The 18,196-nt window shown below is 36.9% G+C and overlaps 1 protein-coding gene across 4 annotated transcripts in view; it reads left to right on the forward strand.

Moving 5' to 3' along the window:
• Positions 1–18,196, forward strand: part of NIPBL (NIPBL cohesin loading factor) — a 161,407-nt gene that overhangs the window by 127,412 nt on the left and 15,799 nt on the right. For all 4 annotated transcript variants that reach the window (XM_085214265.1, XM_085214267.1, XM_085214264.1 and 1 more), the window contains 14 exons: positions 949–1,049; positions 2,298–2,436; positions 2,652–2,734; positions 3,411–3,543; positions 7,738–7,881; positions 10,252–10,341; positions 10,588–10,802; positions 10,924–11,026; positions 11,881–11,979; positions 12,079–12,225; positions 13,235–13,369; positions 14,543–14,641; positions 16,188–16,241; positions 17,586–17,694. In XM_085214265.1, the coding sequence (XP_085070391.1) occupies positions 949–1,049; positions 2,298–2,436; positions 2,652–2,734; positions 3,411–3,543; positions 7,738–7,881; positions 10,252–10,341; positions 10,588–10,802; positions 10,924–11,026; positions 11,881–11,979; positions 12,079–12,225; positions 13,235–13,369; positions 14,543–14,641; positions 16,188–16,241; positions 17,586–17,694 (1,651 nt within the window). The remainder of the gene's footprint in view (positions 1–948; positions 1,050–2,297; positions 2,437–2,651; positions 2,735–3,410; positions 3,544–7,737; positions 7,882–10,251; positions 10,342–10,587; positions 10,803–10,923; positions 11,027–11,880; positions 11,980–12,078; positions 12,226–13,234; positions 13,370–14,542; positions 14,642–16,187; positions 16,242–17,585; positions 17,695–18,196) is intronic.

The raw sequence follows: 18,196 nt of genomic DNA on the forward strand, positions 1-18,196 counted from the left end.
CATCATCTGTATTTTTCCTGGTACAGAAGTAGAGCTTCAAACTGATTTTATTTTTTTCACAGTTTTAGAGTTTAGTATTACAATTTAGGAACAGTATTAAATTTACCTGAGCTGCTGCTATTTGCAGAGTAGCTAGAAGAAGTTTCCTACTTGAGCAAGAAACTTTCTTAATTATGGTTATGTGGTTAAAAGTGTAAACACAAACTCCGATGTCTTTCTTGTCCTCTCTTGCTAAGAAATCTTAGCAATATGGTATTTCTCATTTCCTTTGTTAAGGTTTGAATGTGTGCAGTGAAATAAGCTAGAGAACAGGATACTTTAAGATCATATTCCTTGGAAGAGATAGATGCATGAAAAATTCTTAGAACAAATAAAACATTATTTCAGGAAAAATGCAGTGCAACATGTATATGTTTGTTAAAGATAGGAGTATCCTATCTTTGTAAGGATCACGTTCACCAGAATTTTTAAATGAAATTCTAAATGAACAAAAGGAGAGCAAACTCAGCAATCTTGACTATAAATAAAAGGAATATCTAATGTTGGGCAAATATTAAAAACTAAGATACAAAGTAAAACTGGTTTGTCAAATACGTTCTATAATTGTGTATGTGTTCATTTTAATATATGCAGCCATGAGCTTCTGTTGTATACTGGGATCTGAAAGCTTTTTATTACAGTCTCATTTTCCTACACAGTGTCTTCCTGTTAGCAGAAATCTTTAAAGCATATGGTACTTATAAGAGCAGTTATTAGACATTCATGTTTTTAGATGATTTTTAAAATCTTTATTTGAAAAAGATTTAATATTTTACAAAGACATGCTTGGTTTGAAAAGATAAAGAAATGCTTTAAAAACATGGTATGCATTCAAATTCACTTGAAGTGGACATTACTACGTATTTTATGTAACAATAATATTCTAACAATGCTGTAACTGTTAAATAGGTTTTCTCCAGATATGAAAAACATAGACAACTAATACTAGAAGAAATTTTCACTTCCCTTGCAAGACTACCAACTAGCAAGAGGAGTTTGAGAAACTTCAGGTAATTTCTGACACAGATGGAAACATTTACAGTTTTGTACATGTATGATTTTACATTTCAGAATTAACACTTCTTTAAAAATCTGCAACTTCACAAGCTACAGTTTCTTAGAGATTTTGAAATATCAATATCTACATAGAGAGCAGTTTCCTGACTAATCTGTCATGTAACAGTCACTGTTTCTTGTGCCATTGTACTTATGCTTGGATACTGAAATAATTGAAATATTTATTAGTCTTCTCACTAAGAATGTAAGCAAGTGCAATATTGGTTGCATTCATGGGGGATTTTGATTCAAAAATATTTGATTCTATCTATATGGAGGTATTTAATTTCTTAATTGCCTGAACTTAACAGGAGAATGTTGAGTGAACTTTTTCGAGGTCATACTCAGAGCAATCTTTCCAGGATTTCAAACTGATACTGCTTTGAATGAGTTTCATTTAGGAATCGCTCAGCTCAGTTCAACTGTGTATCTTCTAGATAATATGATCACATTCAATCTGAACAGAATTCCAGTTTAAATTGGTGGATACTTTAAATCATTCTAAAATATTTGCTGTTTGGATTGACATCAATTTTTCTTTCATGCCTATCAGACCAAGAATTAGAAAAATAACATATTACCTATCTATCTTACTTGCATACATCTTTCCTCTGGAGACAAGTTGTCCATGAAATAGGTTGGCTGATCCAGAGTAGATGATTTGGAAAGAATGATATCAGAGTATGACCATTTCATATTGCTTATAAGTGTTGATGTATGGGTATATGAACAGTATAACATTTGTCAGGTTAAATCACTTGGAAGAGGAGAAATGTGAGGTGGATTGTATTCACATTGGTCATACAAACATAAACACTATTGAATTTTTAAGTCTATAGTTTGTTATGCTATCTGAGAGTAAGTACCATGGCTGTAACTCTTGTAGAAGCCAATCCAGCCCATAGTCACCATATTAGAAAGTAGAATTGTAGGTGTTTGATTTCATATGTATTTCTGCAGATTTTTGGTTACTGAGCTTCACAGATATTCTGATAGTCATTTGTGCTGTTTCAGCTTGTCTCACCTACTCGAGAGTAGTGCTAGACCCAATCTTTCACTTCTTAAGAGAGAAGCAAGCGACTACTTAAATTTCTAGTATACAGATTTTGGTGGTTAAAAAATTTTAGAAATCTTAAAATTATTTATGAACAAAAAATAATAGTTTTATTTTAGTGTTAATGCTTTGTTTTTCGTATTAACAGGTTGAATAGCAGTGACACAGATGGAGAGCCTATGTATATTCAGATGGTAACAGCACTAGTTCTGCAACTTATTCAGTGTGTTGTGCACTTACCATCAGCAGAAAAAGATTCTAATTCAGATGAGGAATTGAACAAAAAAGTAAGGAAGTTATTTTCAAAGAACTCCATAATTTTATTTGGTGCAGGAATAATTGTGTGTTTATGGATATTATATTCTGTGATGGCGGTCCAGTAATTAGGCAGTGTAATTTTGTCTGCAGTAATAATTTGATAGATGAAAGATCTGACCCGAGAATAATGTTAACGTTTCTGTCTATGCTAAAGTGCTAGATTAATAAGTCTTCTTACTTTTAGGTGGATCAAGATGTGCTTATTACTAACTCATATGAAACAGCCATGAGAACAGCACAAAATTTCCTTTCTATTTTTCTTAAGAAGTAAGTACTGTTACTTTCTTTAGTATATTGATGAAACCAACTCTGAATGAAATCTTGCACCTTGAGATAAACCTAATTACTTAGCAATGCTAAATTCCTACTAGTGAAGTTACTTACAACAATGTACTTCATAAATTCTTAAAAATTTTCTTCTCTAGACAAAACTTCTTATAGCATAGAAATTCTGCAGAGAATTCTTAATATGTTTAAGAATCTGTCAGATATTCTATGTAGGATCTCTATCAGCAGTCTGTTACTCATCTGAAGCACAAAAGTGAAAAAATACAAGTGGTGAAACCAGATGTAGAAAACCTAAAATCTTTTTTACTTACAGAAACTGAGAATTGTAAGTTTTGGAGGAGATCATTGGAGATTATCCAGTCCAATCACCTTCCTAAGGGATGTTCTCTAGAGTAGGTTGACAGGAAAGTGTCCAGGCAGGTTTTGAAAACCTCCAGAGGAGGAGGCTTTAAACTTCTCTGGGCAGCTTCTTCTTACTTATCCTTGACTTCTAAAATTATTCTGTAATTCTGCTAATATTCCAGTGTTTTTTTTCCTTTTAGAATCATATTAAACTTCTTTTTCCAGTTAATGATAGGATTACTCGTGTTTACATCAGGAGAAAAGCTAAGATGATTCTAAAATTTGCTTACATAATGCATTTTCTTTTAAAAAGATGTGGTAGTAAACAAGGAGAAGAAGATTACAGGCCTCTGTTTGAGAACTTCATTCAAGATCTTCTTTCCACTGTCAATAAACCAGAATGGCCAGCTGCAGAGTTGCTGCTTAGCTTACTAGGAAGGTTACTGGTAAGTTGCTTTTGATTATGATACGTAAATACAAGATGCATTTACTTCAGCTCGTTATTTACAGGAATGCTTTCTGATAGTTGATGCGTATGCAACATACAAGGATTTTCTTTCATTGCTATAGATAATAAAATGGAGGTCAGAAAATCATTGATACACAACTTGGGAAGAGTCACAGGTTTACTTTGCTCATGGAATCATAGAATCACCAATGTTGGGAAAGTCCTCCAAGATCATCCAGTTCAACTGTCTACCTATGACTGATACTTCCCAGTAAACCACATCCCTCAGAATATCTAAACATTCCTTGAACACCTCCAGGCACAGTGACTCCACCACCTTCCTGGGGAGCCCATTCCAGTGCCTGACCACTTTTTTGGAGAAGTAGCATTTCCTAATGTCAAACTCAACTGCCCCTGGTGCAACTTCAGGCTGACACCTACCCCTGAGCCTCCTCTTCTCCAGATTAAACAATTCCAGCTCCCTCAGCTGCACCTTGTAAGACTTGTGCTGCAGACCCCTCACCAGCTTCACTGCCACTCTCTGAACACATTCCAGTGCCTCAGTGTCTTTCTTACAGTGAGGGGCCCAAAACAACGCAGTACTCAAAGTCCACTTCTACTATTCCATGACTTTTTACACATTAAAAAAGACACTATAACATCTAAATGATAGTGCAGACATTCATTTTGAGTAAAATCAGACATGGCTGTAGATATTTACTTTAAACATCCTGATTTTTTTGTTTAGCATGGATCATGAAAACTGTTAATTAAGTAGATAATTGTTATATCAATAATAGTATATTCGCTTGTGAAAACATGAAATTTTAGAGAACTCATATGTTTTCGCTATCATGTTTCTTTGGTTCTTCTTTGGTTTTATGATGTAATTAACATGGTAATTTCACTGAATAATTAGTGTTGAAGGATCTCTATAAGTCATCAGCTACAATAACCCAGCTCAAGCAGGGGCACCTAGAGCACTGTACTCAGTATCATATCCAAGTGGCTTTCAAAGATTTCCAAGAGAGGAGACTTCACAATCCCTCTGGACAGCCTGTGCCAGTGTTTCATTGTCCACGTAGTACAGAAGCACCTCCTATTGTTCAGAAGAAACCTCATTTTCCAGTTTGTGCCCACTGTCTCTTGTCCTGGCACAAGACAGCACTGAAGGGAGTCTGATTCTGTGTTGTTTGCACCATCCCTTCATGTATTTAATGTGATGCCCATGGACCTCCTCCATGTTGAGTAGTCCCAGCTTTCTCTGCATCTCCTCATAGGAGAAATGCTGCAGCCCCTTGATCATCTTAGTAGCCCTCTGTTTGACCCAAAATGTCCATGTCTCTTGTACAGAGGACTCAGGACTGGACACAGTATTTCAGGTGCAGCTTCACCAGTGCTGAATAGAGGGGAGGAATTACCCTCTCTTGACCTAATGGTGATACTTTGCCTAATGCAACTAGGAATACCCTGAGCCATCCTTAAGAGCAAGGGAGTGACTCCTGTTAAACTTAGTGTCCCCCAGGGTTGCTAGTTCCATTTTTTGCAGAGCTGCTTTCCATCTGGATATCCCCAGCACATACTGGTGCCTGGGATTGTTTCTTATCAGCTGCAGGACGTTGCATTTCTCCCTGTTGAATTCCATGAGATTCTTGTCAGCCCATCTCTCCAGCCTGTCTAGTTTCTCTGGATGGCAGCAGGACCCTCTGATGAGTCAGCCACTCCTCCCAGTTTCATGTCAGCTGCAAATTTACATGATTGAGTGCACTTTACACAGTTGTCCACATCATTAATAAAGGTGTTTACAGGATTACAAACAGCTGAAGTACTCTGCTCATTACTAGCTTCCAACTTGACTTTTCACCACTGACTACTATACACTGGACCTAAACATTCAGCTAGTTTTTAATCCACGTCACTGTTCATCCAGCCCACACTTCAACAGCTTCTCTATAAGAATCTCATGGGGGGCAGCGTAAAATACTTTACTTTTACTTTGTCATTGTAAGTCCAGGCAGACAATATCTAGTGCTCCCCCATCATCCACTAGGCTGCTCATTTCTTTATAGAAATTTTTCAGGTCAATGAAGTGTTATTTCCTTTTATGAATCCATGCTGAGTACTTTTGATGATTTTCTTCTCCTTCGCGTGCCTGGAAACAGTTTCAGGAATTATTTGTTCCATCACTTCCTATGAATCCTAGTGAGGCTGACTGGCCTGTCATTTCCTGGGTCATCTCTATTTACTCTGAGCGTGGTGAGGACCTGAGAAGCTGTGGGTGCCCCAACCCCTGGAGGTGATGAAGGCCAGGTTAGATGGGGCCCTGGACAACCTGATCTAGTGAGTGGCAACCCTGCCACAGCAGAGGTTTTGGAACAAGGTGATACCTTAGGTCACCTTCAACTCAAACCATTCTATGATCTTTCCTGGCCTTTTTGAAGGTAGACGTGACATTTAATTTATTCCAGACTTTGGGCATCTCTCCTAATTGCCATAAGATTTGAGATTATTGAGAGTGCCATTGTGATCTTATCTGCCAGCCCCTTCACATGCATCCCATCAGGGCTCATGGATTTGTCCAGTTTGCTCAAGCATTCCCTCACACGATTGTCTACCACCAAAAATATATCTTGCTTGAGCTTTTCACCATTGTCTCTGTGACCAGGGGATCCTGACAACCATTCTCACGTGTAAATATTGAGGCAAAGAAGGCATTGAATACCACAGCTTTTTTGCTGTCCTGGGTAAGCAGGTCTCCTGTTTCCTTCAGCAGAGGGCCCACAGTTTCCCTAGTCTTCCTTTTGTTATTGAGTTATTTGTTGATGTCTTTAGCCAGATTCAACTCTAACTCTATCTGTGGCTGTTCAGTGCATCTATACTTCTGCCATGCTACCTGTCCTTACTTCCTCTCTCTATAGGTTTCCGTTTTGTGCTCGATTTTGGCCAGGAGCAATTTTTGTTCTTCCATGCAGGACTCCAGGTATTCTTGCCTGACTTCCTCTTTGTTTGGATGCATCATTTCTGAACTTGGAGAAGGTGATCCTGCTATGTTGTCCTGTTGGTTAACACAGTGGCTGAAAATCCCCCATGAGAACAGTGCTTGTGATCATGAAAAGGATGCTACTTTGTGTCTGCAGAGGGCCTCATCCATTTGTTCTTCTTAGTCATGTGGCCTGCTGCAGAAGCCAACTGTAGTGTCACTTACTCTCTCTTCCCTTTAATCCTAACCTGTAAGGTCAGTAAGTTCCTTGTGCATCTGCAGTCAGAGCTCCACGCACTCCAGCTGGTCATTGACAAGAAAGCAAAACCTTTTCCTTCTCTTGTCTGCCTGTCCGTCCTAAAGATCCCATATCCTTCCATTGCTCCAGTTAGGGGAGCCTCCTACCTTGTATCTCTGATGCCAATGAGATCATAGCTCTGAAATGGTGCAAGTCTCTAACTCCTTTATTCCCTTACATCAGTGTACAGAGATTAAGAAGAATTCCTCAGCATGTTATTATATTCTTAGAAGGTGTTTGGGAAATTTTTTTATAGTGCTGCTTTGTATGGCATTTCCTTGCTAGCCTGCATATGTTGGAGGTGGCCTCACTTATTGCTCATTTGATTGATTTTTGTGATCCTTTCCTTTCACATCACTCCGTACCTTTTGTTCAGTAATCCTGTCCATTCATTCCTTCACAAAGCTGCTGACTACGTTCTGCCAGCCTTCTGTTGAACCCAGATAATCCTGAAGTTTCCTGAAGAAAAGCCAAAAACTGCTGTGTTACTAGCTGCATCTATTGACTGCTTCTGCATCTGTAGACTGCTTCTGTCACGTGTGCTAGCAACTGATTTAACTGTTTTTTTTTTTACAAAACATGTTATGGTCCCAATCTTAGTACAATGTAACTTTCATTGTACTTGTGTGAATAATAAAGATGTATTGTGGTGGTTAAGACGGTATTGAAAAGGATATCTGCTCTGTTGGACATCTAGTTTATTTTATGAAAGTATAATTTTTAAAAAATTCTAACAGTTATTATTTTTAGAGACAATAAAGGGAAAAATTAATACAAAATGAGTTGTGTATCTGTGGTGTGATAGTAAATGACATAATTGAGTATGCAAGTTAGGCATAATTCTTAATGAGGTCACAAAGAATACTGAGAAGAATCGCAGCTTCATAAATTATTATTAAATCCGCTTTTCTTAGGTTCACCAGTTCAGTAATAAATCAACAGAAATGGCTTTAAGAGTTGCATCACTTGACTATCTTGGAACTGTAGCTGCAAGACTGAGGAAAGATGCAGTCACTAGCAAAATGGATCAAGGATCTATAGCTAGAATCCTCAAACAGGTATGTGAGAAGTCTCAGGTCAGCTGGACTGAGCTGGATTGCTATGTATCTATTCAAATGTTTGAAATCCATGAAGATTTGTTTAACACAACTACAATAACAGAAAACTGAAAAGAAGAAGTTCATCAAAAAACTGGCATGTGGAGAATCAGTTTTCATTATTGTTCATGAATCTGAACAAAATGTGTTTGGTTTATAAGAATCATACTTTTTTTAGTTCTTGTGTCTTTCTTGCATCAGCTCCCTATTGATTAAGTTGTTATTTACAGTAATAAAACACACTTTATTGTTACAATAAAGAGGAAATAATGGAGCTACAGTATCAGCTGAATTCTATATTAAGAGGCATTAAAACTATCACAGAATGTCAGAGATTGGAAGGGACCTCAAAAGATCATGTAGTCCAATCCCCCTGCCGGAGCAGGAACACCTAGATCAGGTCACACAGGAATGTGTCCAGGCAGGTTTTGAGTGTCTCCAGAGAAGGAGACCCCACAACCTCCCTGGGCAACCTGTTCTGGTGTTCTGTTACCTAACTATGGAAGAAGTTTTTTCTCATATTGATGTGGAACCTCCTGTGTTCCAGCTTGCACCCACTCTCCCTTGTCCTATCATTGGATGTCACTGAGAAGAGTCTGGCTCCATCCTTCTGACACTCCACTTTACATATTTATAAACATTAATGAATCACAGAATCACAGAACTGTGGGGGTTGGAAGGGACCTCTAGAGATCATCGAGACCAACCCCCCTGCCAAAGCAGGTTCCCTACACCAGGTCGCACAGGTAGGCGTCCAGGCAAGACTTGAATATCTCCAGAGAAGGAGACTCCACAACCTCCCTGGGCAGCCTGTTCCAGTGCTCCGTCACCCTCACCGTGAAGAAGTTCTTACGCACATTCGTGCAAAACTTCCTATGCTGCAGCTGATGTCCGTTTCCCCTCGTCCTGTCTCCACGTACCACTGAAAAGAGACTGGCCTCACCGCTATGGCCGCCACACCTCAGATACTTATAAACCTGGATCAGGTCCCCTCTCAGTCGTCTTTTCTCAAGGCTAAACAGACCCAGTTCACTCAGCCTTTCTTCATAGGGGAGATGCTCCAGGCCCTTCACCATCTTTGTGGTCCTCCGCTGGACTCTTTCCAAGAGATCCCTGTCTTTTTTGTACTGGGGAGCCCAGAACTGGACACAGTACTCCAGATGAGGCCTTACCAGGGCAGAGTAGAGGGGGAGGATCACCTCCCTCGACCTGCTGGACATGCTTTTTTTAATGCACCCCAGAATGCCATTGGTCTTTTTGGCCACGAGGGCACACTGCTGGCTCATGGCCAACCTGTCGTCCATCGGGACTCCCAGGTCCCTCTCTGCAGAGCTCCTCTCCAGCAGCTCATCCCCCAAATCATCCCCATTAATGAGGTCACCCTTCAGTCTCTTCTCCAAGCTAGAGAGACACAGCTCCCTCTGTCTTTCAAGATATTCCACAGTGATTGATGAATGCTTATGACTGTTTACTGTGGTTTGGACTCTTCAGCTATATAATTAGATCTTTGGGAAAATCTATTCTATTTTGATGTTTTTAAATAATAGATACTTTTCTTTGAAATGTGTCAGTTTGACAAGTTGATTTAAACACTTGTTGATGCTTTTCATTAGCTTATTTCCTTATGCTTTGATCTTGTGAACTTGTAACTGTGCCTTTTCCCACTTGCTGATGTTTGCAAGCTATATTATGTGTTGCAGTTGTGACAAAATTCTCAATCTCTGCTTTTCATGCTGAATTTAAGATGCTTTAAGTTGTGAGATTTATTGCTGAAGAAGAAAAATGTTTTCTAACTAAAGAAGTGTAAGAAATTAATCTATTTAGAGTTTTATTATCAATACTGAATATGACTTGTTGCAGGAATTTGGTGGGTTTTTTTTATTATTATCTGTGTTTTCATATTTCTTTTTATTTGACTTTTTGCCATTTATGTCTTGTCACCTGAGGTGTCACTGTTCTATTTCTGTATTTTATTGTTGGTAATGAGTTTTTAAAGTGTAAAACTCGTGTCAATCTACTCTGTATTATTTCAGTTTTTTTTCTCACTGAGATGGAGTCTTAGCATGCGATCACAAAATGAGAATTAATTGGATCAGTCAATCTGTTTTAAAAACAGTCCTATGCTGCTTTTAATCCCTTTTAGACTTTGACTTCACAAAGTTTGGTTTAGTTTGGATGCAGTTTACAGGTAATTCCCTAAAAAGCTGCTAATGTTTAGCAATTATCAAAACAATGAACCTCACTATATTTTATTGATGGATGTGTAAATTGTCAGGTAATTATTAGCACTGAGTGATACTCTGTTTCATAGCTGACTTTCTCTTCTGACAGGCTTCAGGAGGAGAAGATGATATTCAACAGCTACAAAAGGCTTTATTGGATTATCTGGATGAGAACACTGAAACCGATGCATCATTAGTGGTAAATTTCAGTTTTCTGATGTTGAGTATGTATAAAAATAATTTCAATAAAATATCTATTGAATGATTTATGACTTTCAGTCATGCATATTAGTGCTTCAATTCAATTGTTACCCTGACATCTATTGTTGATTGTCTTTTCCAAAGTAGAGTTGATGCATTTGACTCACTCAGTCTTATTATGAATCTTTAATTTCCTTCTTCTCTATCTATTGTTTTTGTTTCTATGTGTTCTCTATCTATCCAGTTTTCTCGGAAGTTTTATATAGCTCAATGGTTTCGGGATACAACTATGGAGACAGAGAAGGCAATTAAATCTCAGAAGGATGAGGATTCATCTGAAGGAACTCATCATGCAAAAGATGTTGAGACCACAGGACAAATCATGCACAGAGCAGAAAGTCGCAAGAAGTTTCTTCGCAGCATCATTAAAACTGCTCCATCTCAGTTCAGTACATTAAAGTATGTTTCAGTACTGCTGATTTCTTTATTAACTTTTATGTGCATAAATCTTATGCATTTGATGTTTTAAATTATTATTTTTAATAAGCATGTCCTAATTATCACAATGAATTTGTTGCAGGATTTATTCTGATACTGTGGACTATGAGGATGCATGTTTGATTGTTCGCTACTTGGCCTCTATGAGGCCGTTTGCCCAGAGCTTCGATATTTATTTAACACAGGTAAACTGTGCCAGAAGTCTTAGTACATTGAAACATCGCTTCTTTCTGATGCCAAACAATTTTAGAGTAGTGTGCAGTAATACCTGTTCATTGTTGAGTACATGTAGTTATCATGCCTTGACCACATGCTTTCATATTCTGTACTGATGATGTAAGTGCTTCTTTTTCTTTCATGCTGAAAGAGTCATACTGAGCATATGTTATTTTGTGTATGAATACAACAAAATCATTATATTAGATATACACAGTGGAAGTGTAAAAGTTTCTGTCAGATGCATGTTCATTTGGTAATGCAGACTCATGAAATGTACCTTAATATGATTTGAAAATATAAGCCAATTTGGTCATTTATTTGCATATGGGCATGTTATTATTACTTTGGGAATTGTTTGACCAGTGTGATTTCTTTCCTTTTTTTGAGAGAAGAGGAATAACATGCTGTCATGAAGACATATTTGAACTTAAGTGATGGCTTAGGTTGCACTACGTTACATTGATTTGCATACAGAGACAACTGCAGTTACAGTGTCCAAATCTAGTTTTCCTGTTTTTAAAGAAAATGGTGAAAGCTGCTTGTTAACGGCAAAAGTACGGTTCAAAGTAAAGGGATGTAGAATAAATATATTGCCCTTGTATAAATCCTGTTTGGACTGGTCTTAGCAGGTCCTAGCATAAATCCATGCCTTGGAACATCATTTACATGCACCTGTGAGAAGATATATTCAATTTTTGGTAGACAGATATTCTTGTTTTAATTAATTAGTTTGCATGTTATTCTTTTTCATTTTTGCCTGTGTTAAGCATTGTTTACTACCTTCCTAAAGCAACTTAAACTATTTTTGTTCTCTTGTTAGATTCTGCGTGTACTTGGTGAAAATGCAATTGCTGTTCGAACAAAAGCCATGAAGTGTTTGTCTGAGGTTGTTGCTGTAGATCCCAGTATTCTAGCCAGGGTAAAAATGAAATATCCATTATACATATGCATAAAATCTGTCATGCTTAAAAGAAATCCTTATTTCTTATTTTGTGTTACTCGTATCTGTTGTTCTTAGCCGGATATGCAGCGGGGTGTTCATGGACGGTTAATGGATAACTCCACTAGTGTACGGGAAGCAGCTGTGGAACTGCTTGGCCGATTTGTGCTCTGTCGTCCTCAGCTTGCTGAGCAGTATTATGACATGCTGATTGAAAGAATATTGGTATGTTGACTTTTGATATTCGTGATTAAGTGACATTGGGAAACTTGTTTTCAGCAGAGTTTGTATGTTTAATAATTTAGAATTACGATCCCAAAAAGTAAATTATACTTTATTGTTTTAAATGACTAGCATCATCCTGGTACTTCCAACCTTGTGAAATGCATTCTTGTTTCTGGTGAGGCTTTTTTACGTCAGAAAATGTAATATGTGCAGAAAGCTGTTGCAGCAGAACCAGGATTTATGTTCCTTTTGATTCCACTGAAGAGGAACAAGCTGAATTTAATTAGGAATTATTCCATATCTCTGAAGTCTGAGATGTGGATCACTGCAAGCCATTTCGTGATAGTGAAAAGAAGATCTACAACACAGTAATCTAAAGTTGACATCTGTAATTACTATTATTATTTTTTTTTTAAAGGAAGAAAAACTGCTTTATTTTTCTGTACTATGTTTTTTGAAAGGTGTCATTTTGAAGTTTATGCTTTATTTTGTATCGATGTTCAGACAAAATAGAATATTAATTTAACTGTGAGATAATACTAGCTTTTACTATCCATGTCAGGCAAGTTTTTAGTCAAGTACAACTCATTTGCTGTAGTTACGGCATGAAATGTTTGTGAAGGACTTTATGCTTATAAGCATAAGAACATCTTGTGTATTCCAGTAATATAGTTAAAGCATCACTGTATCTAGCTTGCAAGCCATGGAAATGAAATTACATGTTTGCAACATCATGAGTTCTTAAAGCAGAGTGTAAGTGGAGGAAGCATTTCAGCAAACTGAGCGGTCCGCCAGCCCTTTAGAATTGTTGCAAATAATGTGGTAGAAATTTATGCTGACCTTTCACATAAGTACCTCTAAAATATTTTAGCTTTTTCTATACATTTTCCAAATTAGTTAAGGTTCAAATATTAGTTAATTAGTTAATGTTCAAATATTAGTTAATTTAACTCATAAATTAATTCATTTGTCTGATTTGTTTTCAAGAGTAATGCTTTTCTCCTCACAGGATACTGGTATCAGTGTCAGAAAGAGAGTCATAAAGATACTTCGGGATATCTGCATTGAACAACCAACGTTTCCCAAAATTACAGAGATGTGTGTGAAAATGATTCGGAGAGTCAATGATGAAGAAGGCATTAAGGTAGAGTAAATGCATAATCCTCAAGATGAACATTGTTTTCTAAAGTTTGCTTTGTTTGTAAATATTGTACCCAGTACTTGTAACTAGTTTGTTAATAGTTACTAACAAGTGAAATTGACATATAAAAATCCTTTCTGCAAAGAAAATAATCTCTAGGACTAAATTGCTTCACATCGGAATATGCCAGATATGGAAGTTTCGCTTATAAATTGTTTTGAGGTATTTATGCGTGCTTCTCTTGCATTAATTCTGAACATTTAATGATTCACTTATTTGACCTGAAATGTTATTTATATGATCACATTCTACTCTGCATTGTATATGCTGAAGGGCAGAAAACTAAGATTAAATGATAAATCATAAACTTGACACTGATGTTTTTGTTTAACTCGGCAACGCAATTTTCAAAATAACTGGGTAATTAAGAATACACTTGTAATAGTTTTGTATCAAACTTATAGTAGGATTAGAAATCTTCAGCTTTACAGTCATGGCATGTATTTTTACCACTTGAGACTCAATGTCGAGTGGCGTTCAGAAAAGACTGTTAATGAAGATGTAGGATTCAAGGTACTGGAGGCTGAATCCAAGATTCTGCAACAAAAGGAGGATGACCTTATTCTCTCTGCAGCTTTTCAGTAACCTCAGAAAAGTGTGGCTGTGTCTGTGCAACATATTTTTATGCCTCTGTGAACCAGGAGAGATTTTACAAGCATTGCAAGAATAATTTTATCTCACTTCCATTCTATTCCACCTTTTCCACCATCAAAAACATTGGAAGAGAACTGCTTCCTAAATTTGACTTGGGTTGTCTATCTACTCCACCTTATCCAACTGTTCTGAAAAACTCCAAAGTAATCTTTCACTGCGCTAATTCTGCTGTAGAAATCATAATCTTGTGTTCAGTTATTTTCCCAAAGAATGCAAATGAATGAAGAAAATTTGTAATCATATGTAAAGAATGTTTCTCTAGCATTAATTCCCAGCAATCAGTTGGTACTTGTACTTGTTTAGAAGCCAATGTAACTCCCAGGAGATAAGAGTCTGCCTCAGACGCTACAATTGTCTTACTTATTTTGAATATTTTCTTATGAAATTGCATGTGTCATGAGCAAACCTAATATGATAGAATAGTTACATACCAAGATAGACTTGTTTTTTTTTTCCTCTTAGAAATTAGTAAATGAGACATTCCAGAAGCTGTGGTTTACTCCAACTCCACACCATGACAAAGAAGCAATGACTAGGAAAATACTGAACATCACTGATGTGGTATGTTTTACAAATTTGAATTAAATTGTATGCAAAGCTTGGTTACGTTTTTTGTATCTTAGAAGCATTATCTGTAGTCTTTTAGAAACAAAAAAAATATGAAATTAACTTACTTGTCAGGTGGTTTTTACTTCATCTTAACTGAGTTCTCCTGATAATTCTACTTTGGAGCACTCACATGATGATGTTAATGCATGATGAGGGTTAAGGATTGGTTTGTTTATTAAAAAAAAAAATGTATATGTATACATATTCATTTTTGATATGTCAAACTTTGATTTGTACAAGATGTTCTACAAAACCAAAATTTGCAATGGCCAATAATATATTCTGAAACTGCTTAAATTATAAGAACTATTTTCAAAAATTGCTTCTAATCTCCAAAGATACAAAAGCATTGCACTCAGTGCATATGTGGTAGTTTCACCCTGACAGAGAGCTGAAATCTACCACAGCTATTTTCACATTCCCCCACCTCAAAGGAAGAGGAAGAGAAAAATACAATTGAAGAGAGCTCAACAGTAAGGATAAGGAGATGGCTCAACATGGGCAAAAACTCAGCATAGAGAGATTAATTTATTGCTTGTTCCTAGCAGACCAGAGCAGTAAGGACTAAAAACATACTGAAAACAGCTTCCCCCCCCCTTCACTTTCGTCTGCATCCTCCCCTTGAAGGGAGCAAGAGAACAGGGAATGGCAGCCCATTCTTCTTTTCTACCAATTCTTCTTTTCTACCAATTCTTCTTTTCTACCAATTCTCCATAGTCACTCTGCCCCTTCTCCATGTGAGATCCCTCCCATGGGATGCCATCCTCCCTGAACTGATCCTTGTGGACTTCCTGCAAGGTGGCACCTCTAGAGCTCTATCCCAACACAGTTCTCTATTATGGGGCTCACCCTTCAGAAGCTCGGTGCTTCAGCACTGTTCCCCACAGATGACGGCTTCCCCAGCCTACCTGCCCCACCAAGGGCTGCTCCCCATGGGCTGCAGCTCCTATCGTGGACTGCTCCTGTGGGGGCTCTCCTTGGGCTGCAGCCTCTTTCAGGCCTCATCTACTGCTGCACCATGGTCTCCTACATGGCTGCATGTGCAGATCTGCTGTGTTGTGCTGCCCATGGGCTTCAGAGGGAGAGGCTGCTCGACCTTGGGCCTCTCCTGGGCTGCAGAGAAATTCAGCTCCATGCCTGGAGTACCTCCTGCCCTAATTCTATACTTAGCGCCTGAAGGGCTGCTTCTATCTACATTTTCTCACTCCTTTCTCTCAGTTATAACAACTGCTGTGTAGCAGTTTTTGCCTTAAATAAGGTGCAATAATTTTATTGCTTCAGTTCCTGTCTATGGCAGATCCCTTTTGGAGCACTTGGAGCTGCCTATGATATGGCAGCACAGCTTCTGGGCTCTGCTTTTGGTAGCTTCCTCTATGGCCCCCTCGCTACCAAAACCTCATCACATACACTTTATATAGCATAGTAAAATATGTGTATACTGTTATTGAAGTTCTTCAGGTTCCTCTTTTAACTAGTTTATTTTCATTACTGCTTTTAGGTGGCAGCTTGCAGGGATACAGGGTATGATTGGTTTGAGCAGCTTCTTCAAAATGTGAGTATTACATTTTTAAGGTGTGAGACTATTGTTATAAGAATATTAATGTTTCTTTTGGTACTAAGACACATTGGAAGGAGACTACAGGAGCAATCCTTTAAAGTAAATTCGGTTGATGCTTTTTAAACACAACCTTTCTTTGTTTTGCTTTTTTGCTTTATTGCCACAGTTTTCTTTGATGCTAGTTTCTGTATTTCTGTATGATCTGTTTTAGGAATAATTTATGTACTGATTTTCATTTGGGGAAATTTTAGGGTTTTTTTGTTTTGTTTTGTTCTTTAAATTCATGTTATCTTCAGTAATGACTAACATAATGTGAAGTCCACAGCAAGGAGCTTAATTCTGAAATGAGTATTTGATGTGATGTTGATTTTTTTTTTTTTTCAATTGTATATAAGTGTATTTTCATATCTAACATATTTGCTACAACTGAGTGTTAGCAGTGAGTATTTAGAGTATTGCTTACTTCTACATCATATTTTACTCATTTTTATGAGAAATGAGCATGCTTTGTTTAGATCTGCCAGCCATGGTATCTTTCTAATCTACTTTGTGTATGCTTTGGTTAATTTTCAAGTATAAAAGCATGATTCGAGGAACTAAAGGTCTCAAAATACTTCACTTTAGTCTGGAGTGCCATGAAAGTAGTTGCCAAATAAACTGGCTGAAAGCTTGGATGGATAAAGGCTATTGTAAAGGATCAAGCTTTGTTAAATAGTAGAGGATTTCAGGGGCATAATTTCAATACCCTCAGTCATACAAAAGACGGCTCAAGCTGTTTCATTTTATTTTCATGTTTTTTGCTTTATGTCAAAAATGTTCCTTTTTCATTTTGCCCTTTTTTTTCTTTCTTAAACACGTTTAACCTTCTACTAGTTACTGTTGACAATATAAGTGGCTAATTGTTTTCCTCACAATTTCATGAAGCTTAACATTAGCTTTTGTCCCAGTGCAAGCATCATCAGAATTACTCTCTTATGTCCTTCAGATGTAGGGTGTTTTTTTCTTTTTTTTCTTTTTAACTTTTCTTGTATTTTGAATTGATTTCCTACTTCATTTAAGATTTTATTCATCACATAACTTTTATGGAATAGATAAAGAAATTGTTTAGCAATGCAAAATCCTTGATTACTTGTACTAATTATGGTTCCCTGAGCAGCCTGATCTAGTATTAGATCTGAAGCTTGGGTGCCCTGCCTGTGGCAGAGGCATTGGAGCTTGATGGTCTTGAAGTCCCTTCCAATCCAAGCCATTCTGTGATTCTATGATAAAACCAGTATGCATTCTACATAAATGAATATATCCTCACTGTCAAATCATTTTTTGTTTCATTTGCTATAGCTGTTGAAGTCAGAAGAGGATGCCTCATATAAACCTGTGAAGAAGGCTTGTACTCAACTTGTTGACAATTTGGTTGAGCACATCCTTAAATATGAAGAGTCTTTGTCAGGTAAGTCTCTTAGAATTCAGTATCTAAACTGCTTTGAATTTTATATAAAACTGTAACAGTAATTGTTAAAATTACTGTAATGAAAAGTTACTTTTACAGAATTACTACTAAAAAATGAGCAGTAGTGAATTATTGCATGTAAACTCCTTAGGCACTGTATAGTGATAAAGCTTCCCTAATTTTCTCTATATAACTAGAACAACAGAACTACTTCAGAAATATTTGTTAAAAGTTTTAGGTCACTAAAAGCAAAAATATATATATTATTTGCCTTAATATGTTCTACAGTTGTAACAGGAATCATTGGCTGAGACAGTGTATTGTACGTAGTATTTTAAGTATTAAAATGTAATAATGTCTGTTCTTATTATTTCACTTACTTTGTAATTATATGCAAGTATTAATAAATTATGTTCTCATTTCCAATGCTCTTAGCTAAGAAGAATATATAAGGATATTCTGCATTGAAAGATGGAAAGATATGTCTTTAAAAATTTACTCC

This window comes from Meleagris gallopavo, chromosome Z (assembly GCF_905368555.1).
Source record: "Meleagris gallopavo chromosome Z, MGAL_WU_HG_1.1, whole genome shotgun sequence".
Lineage (NCBI taxonomy): Eukaryota > Metazoa > Chordata > Aves > Galliformes > Phasianidae > Meleagris > Meleagris gallopavo.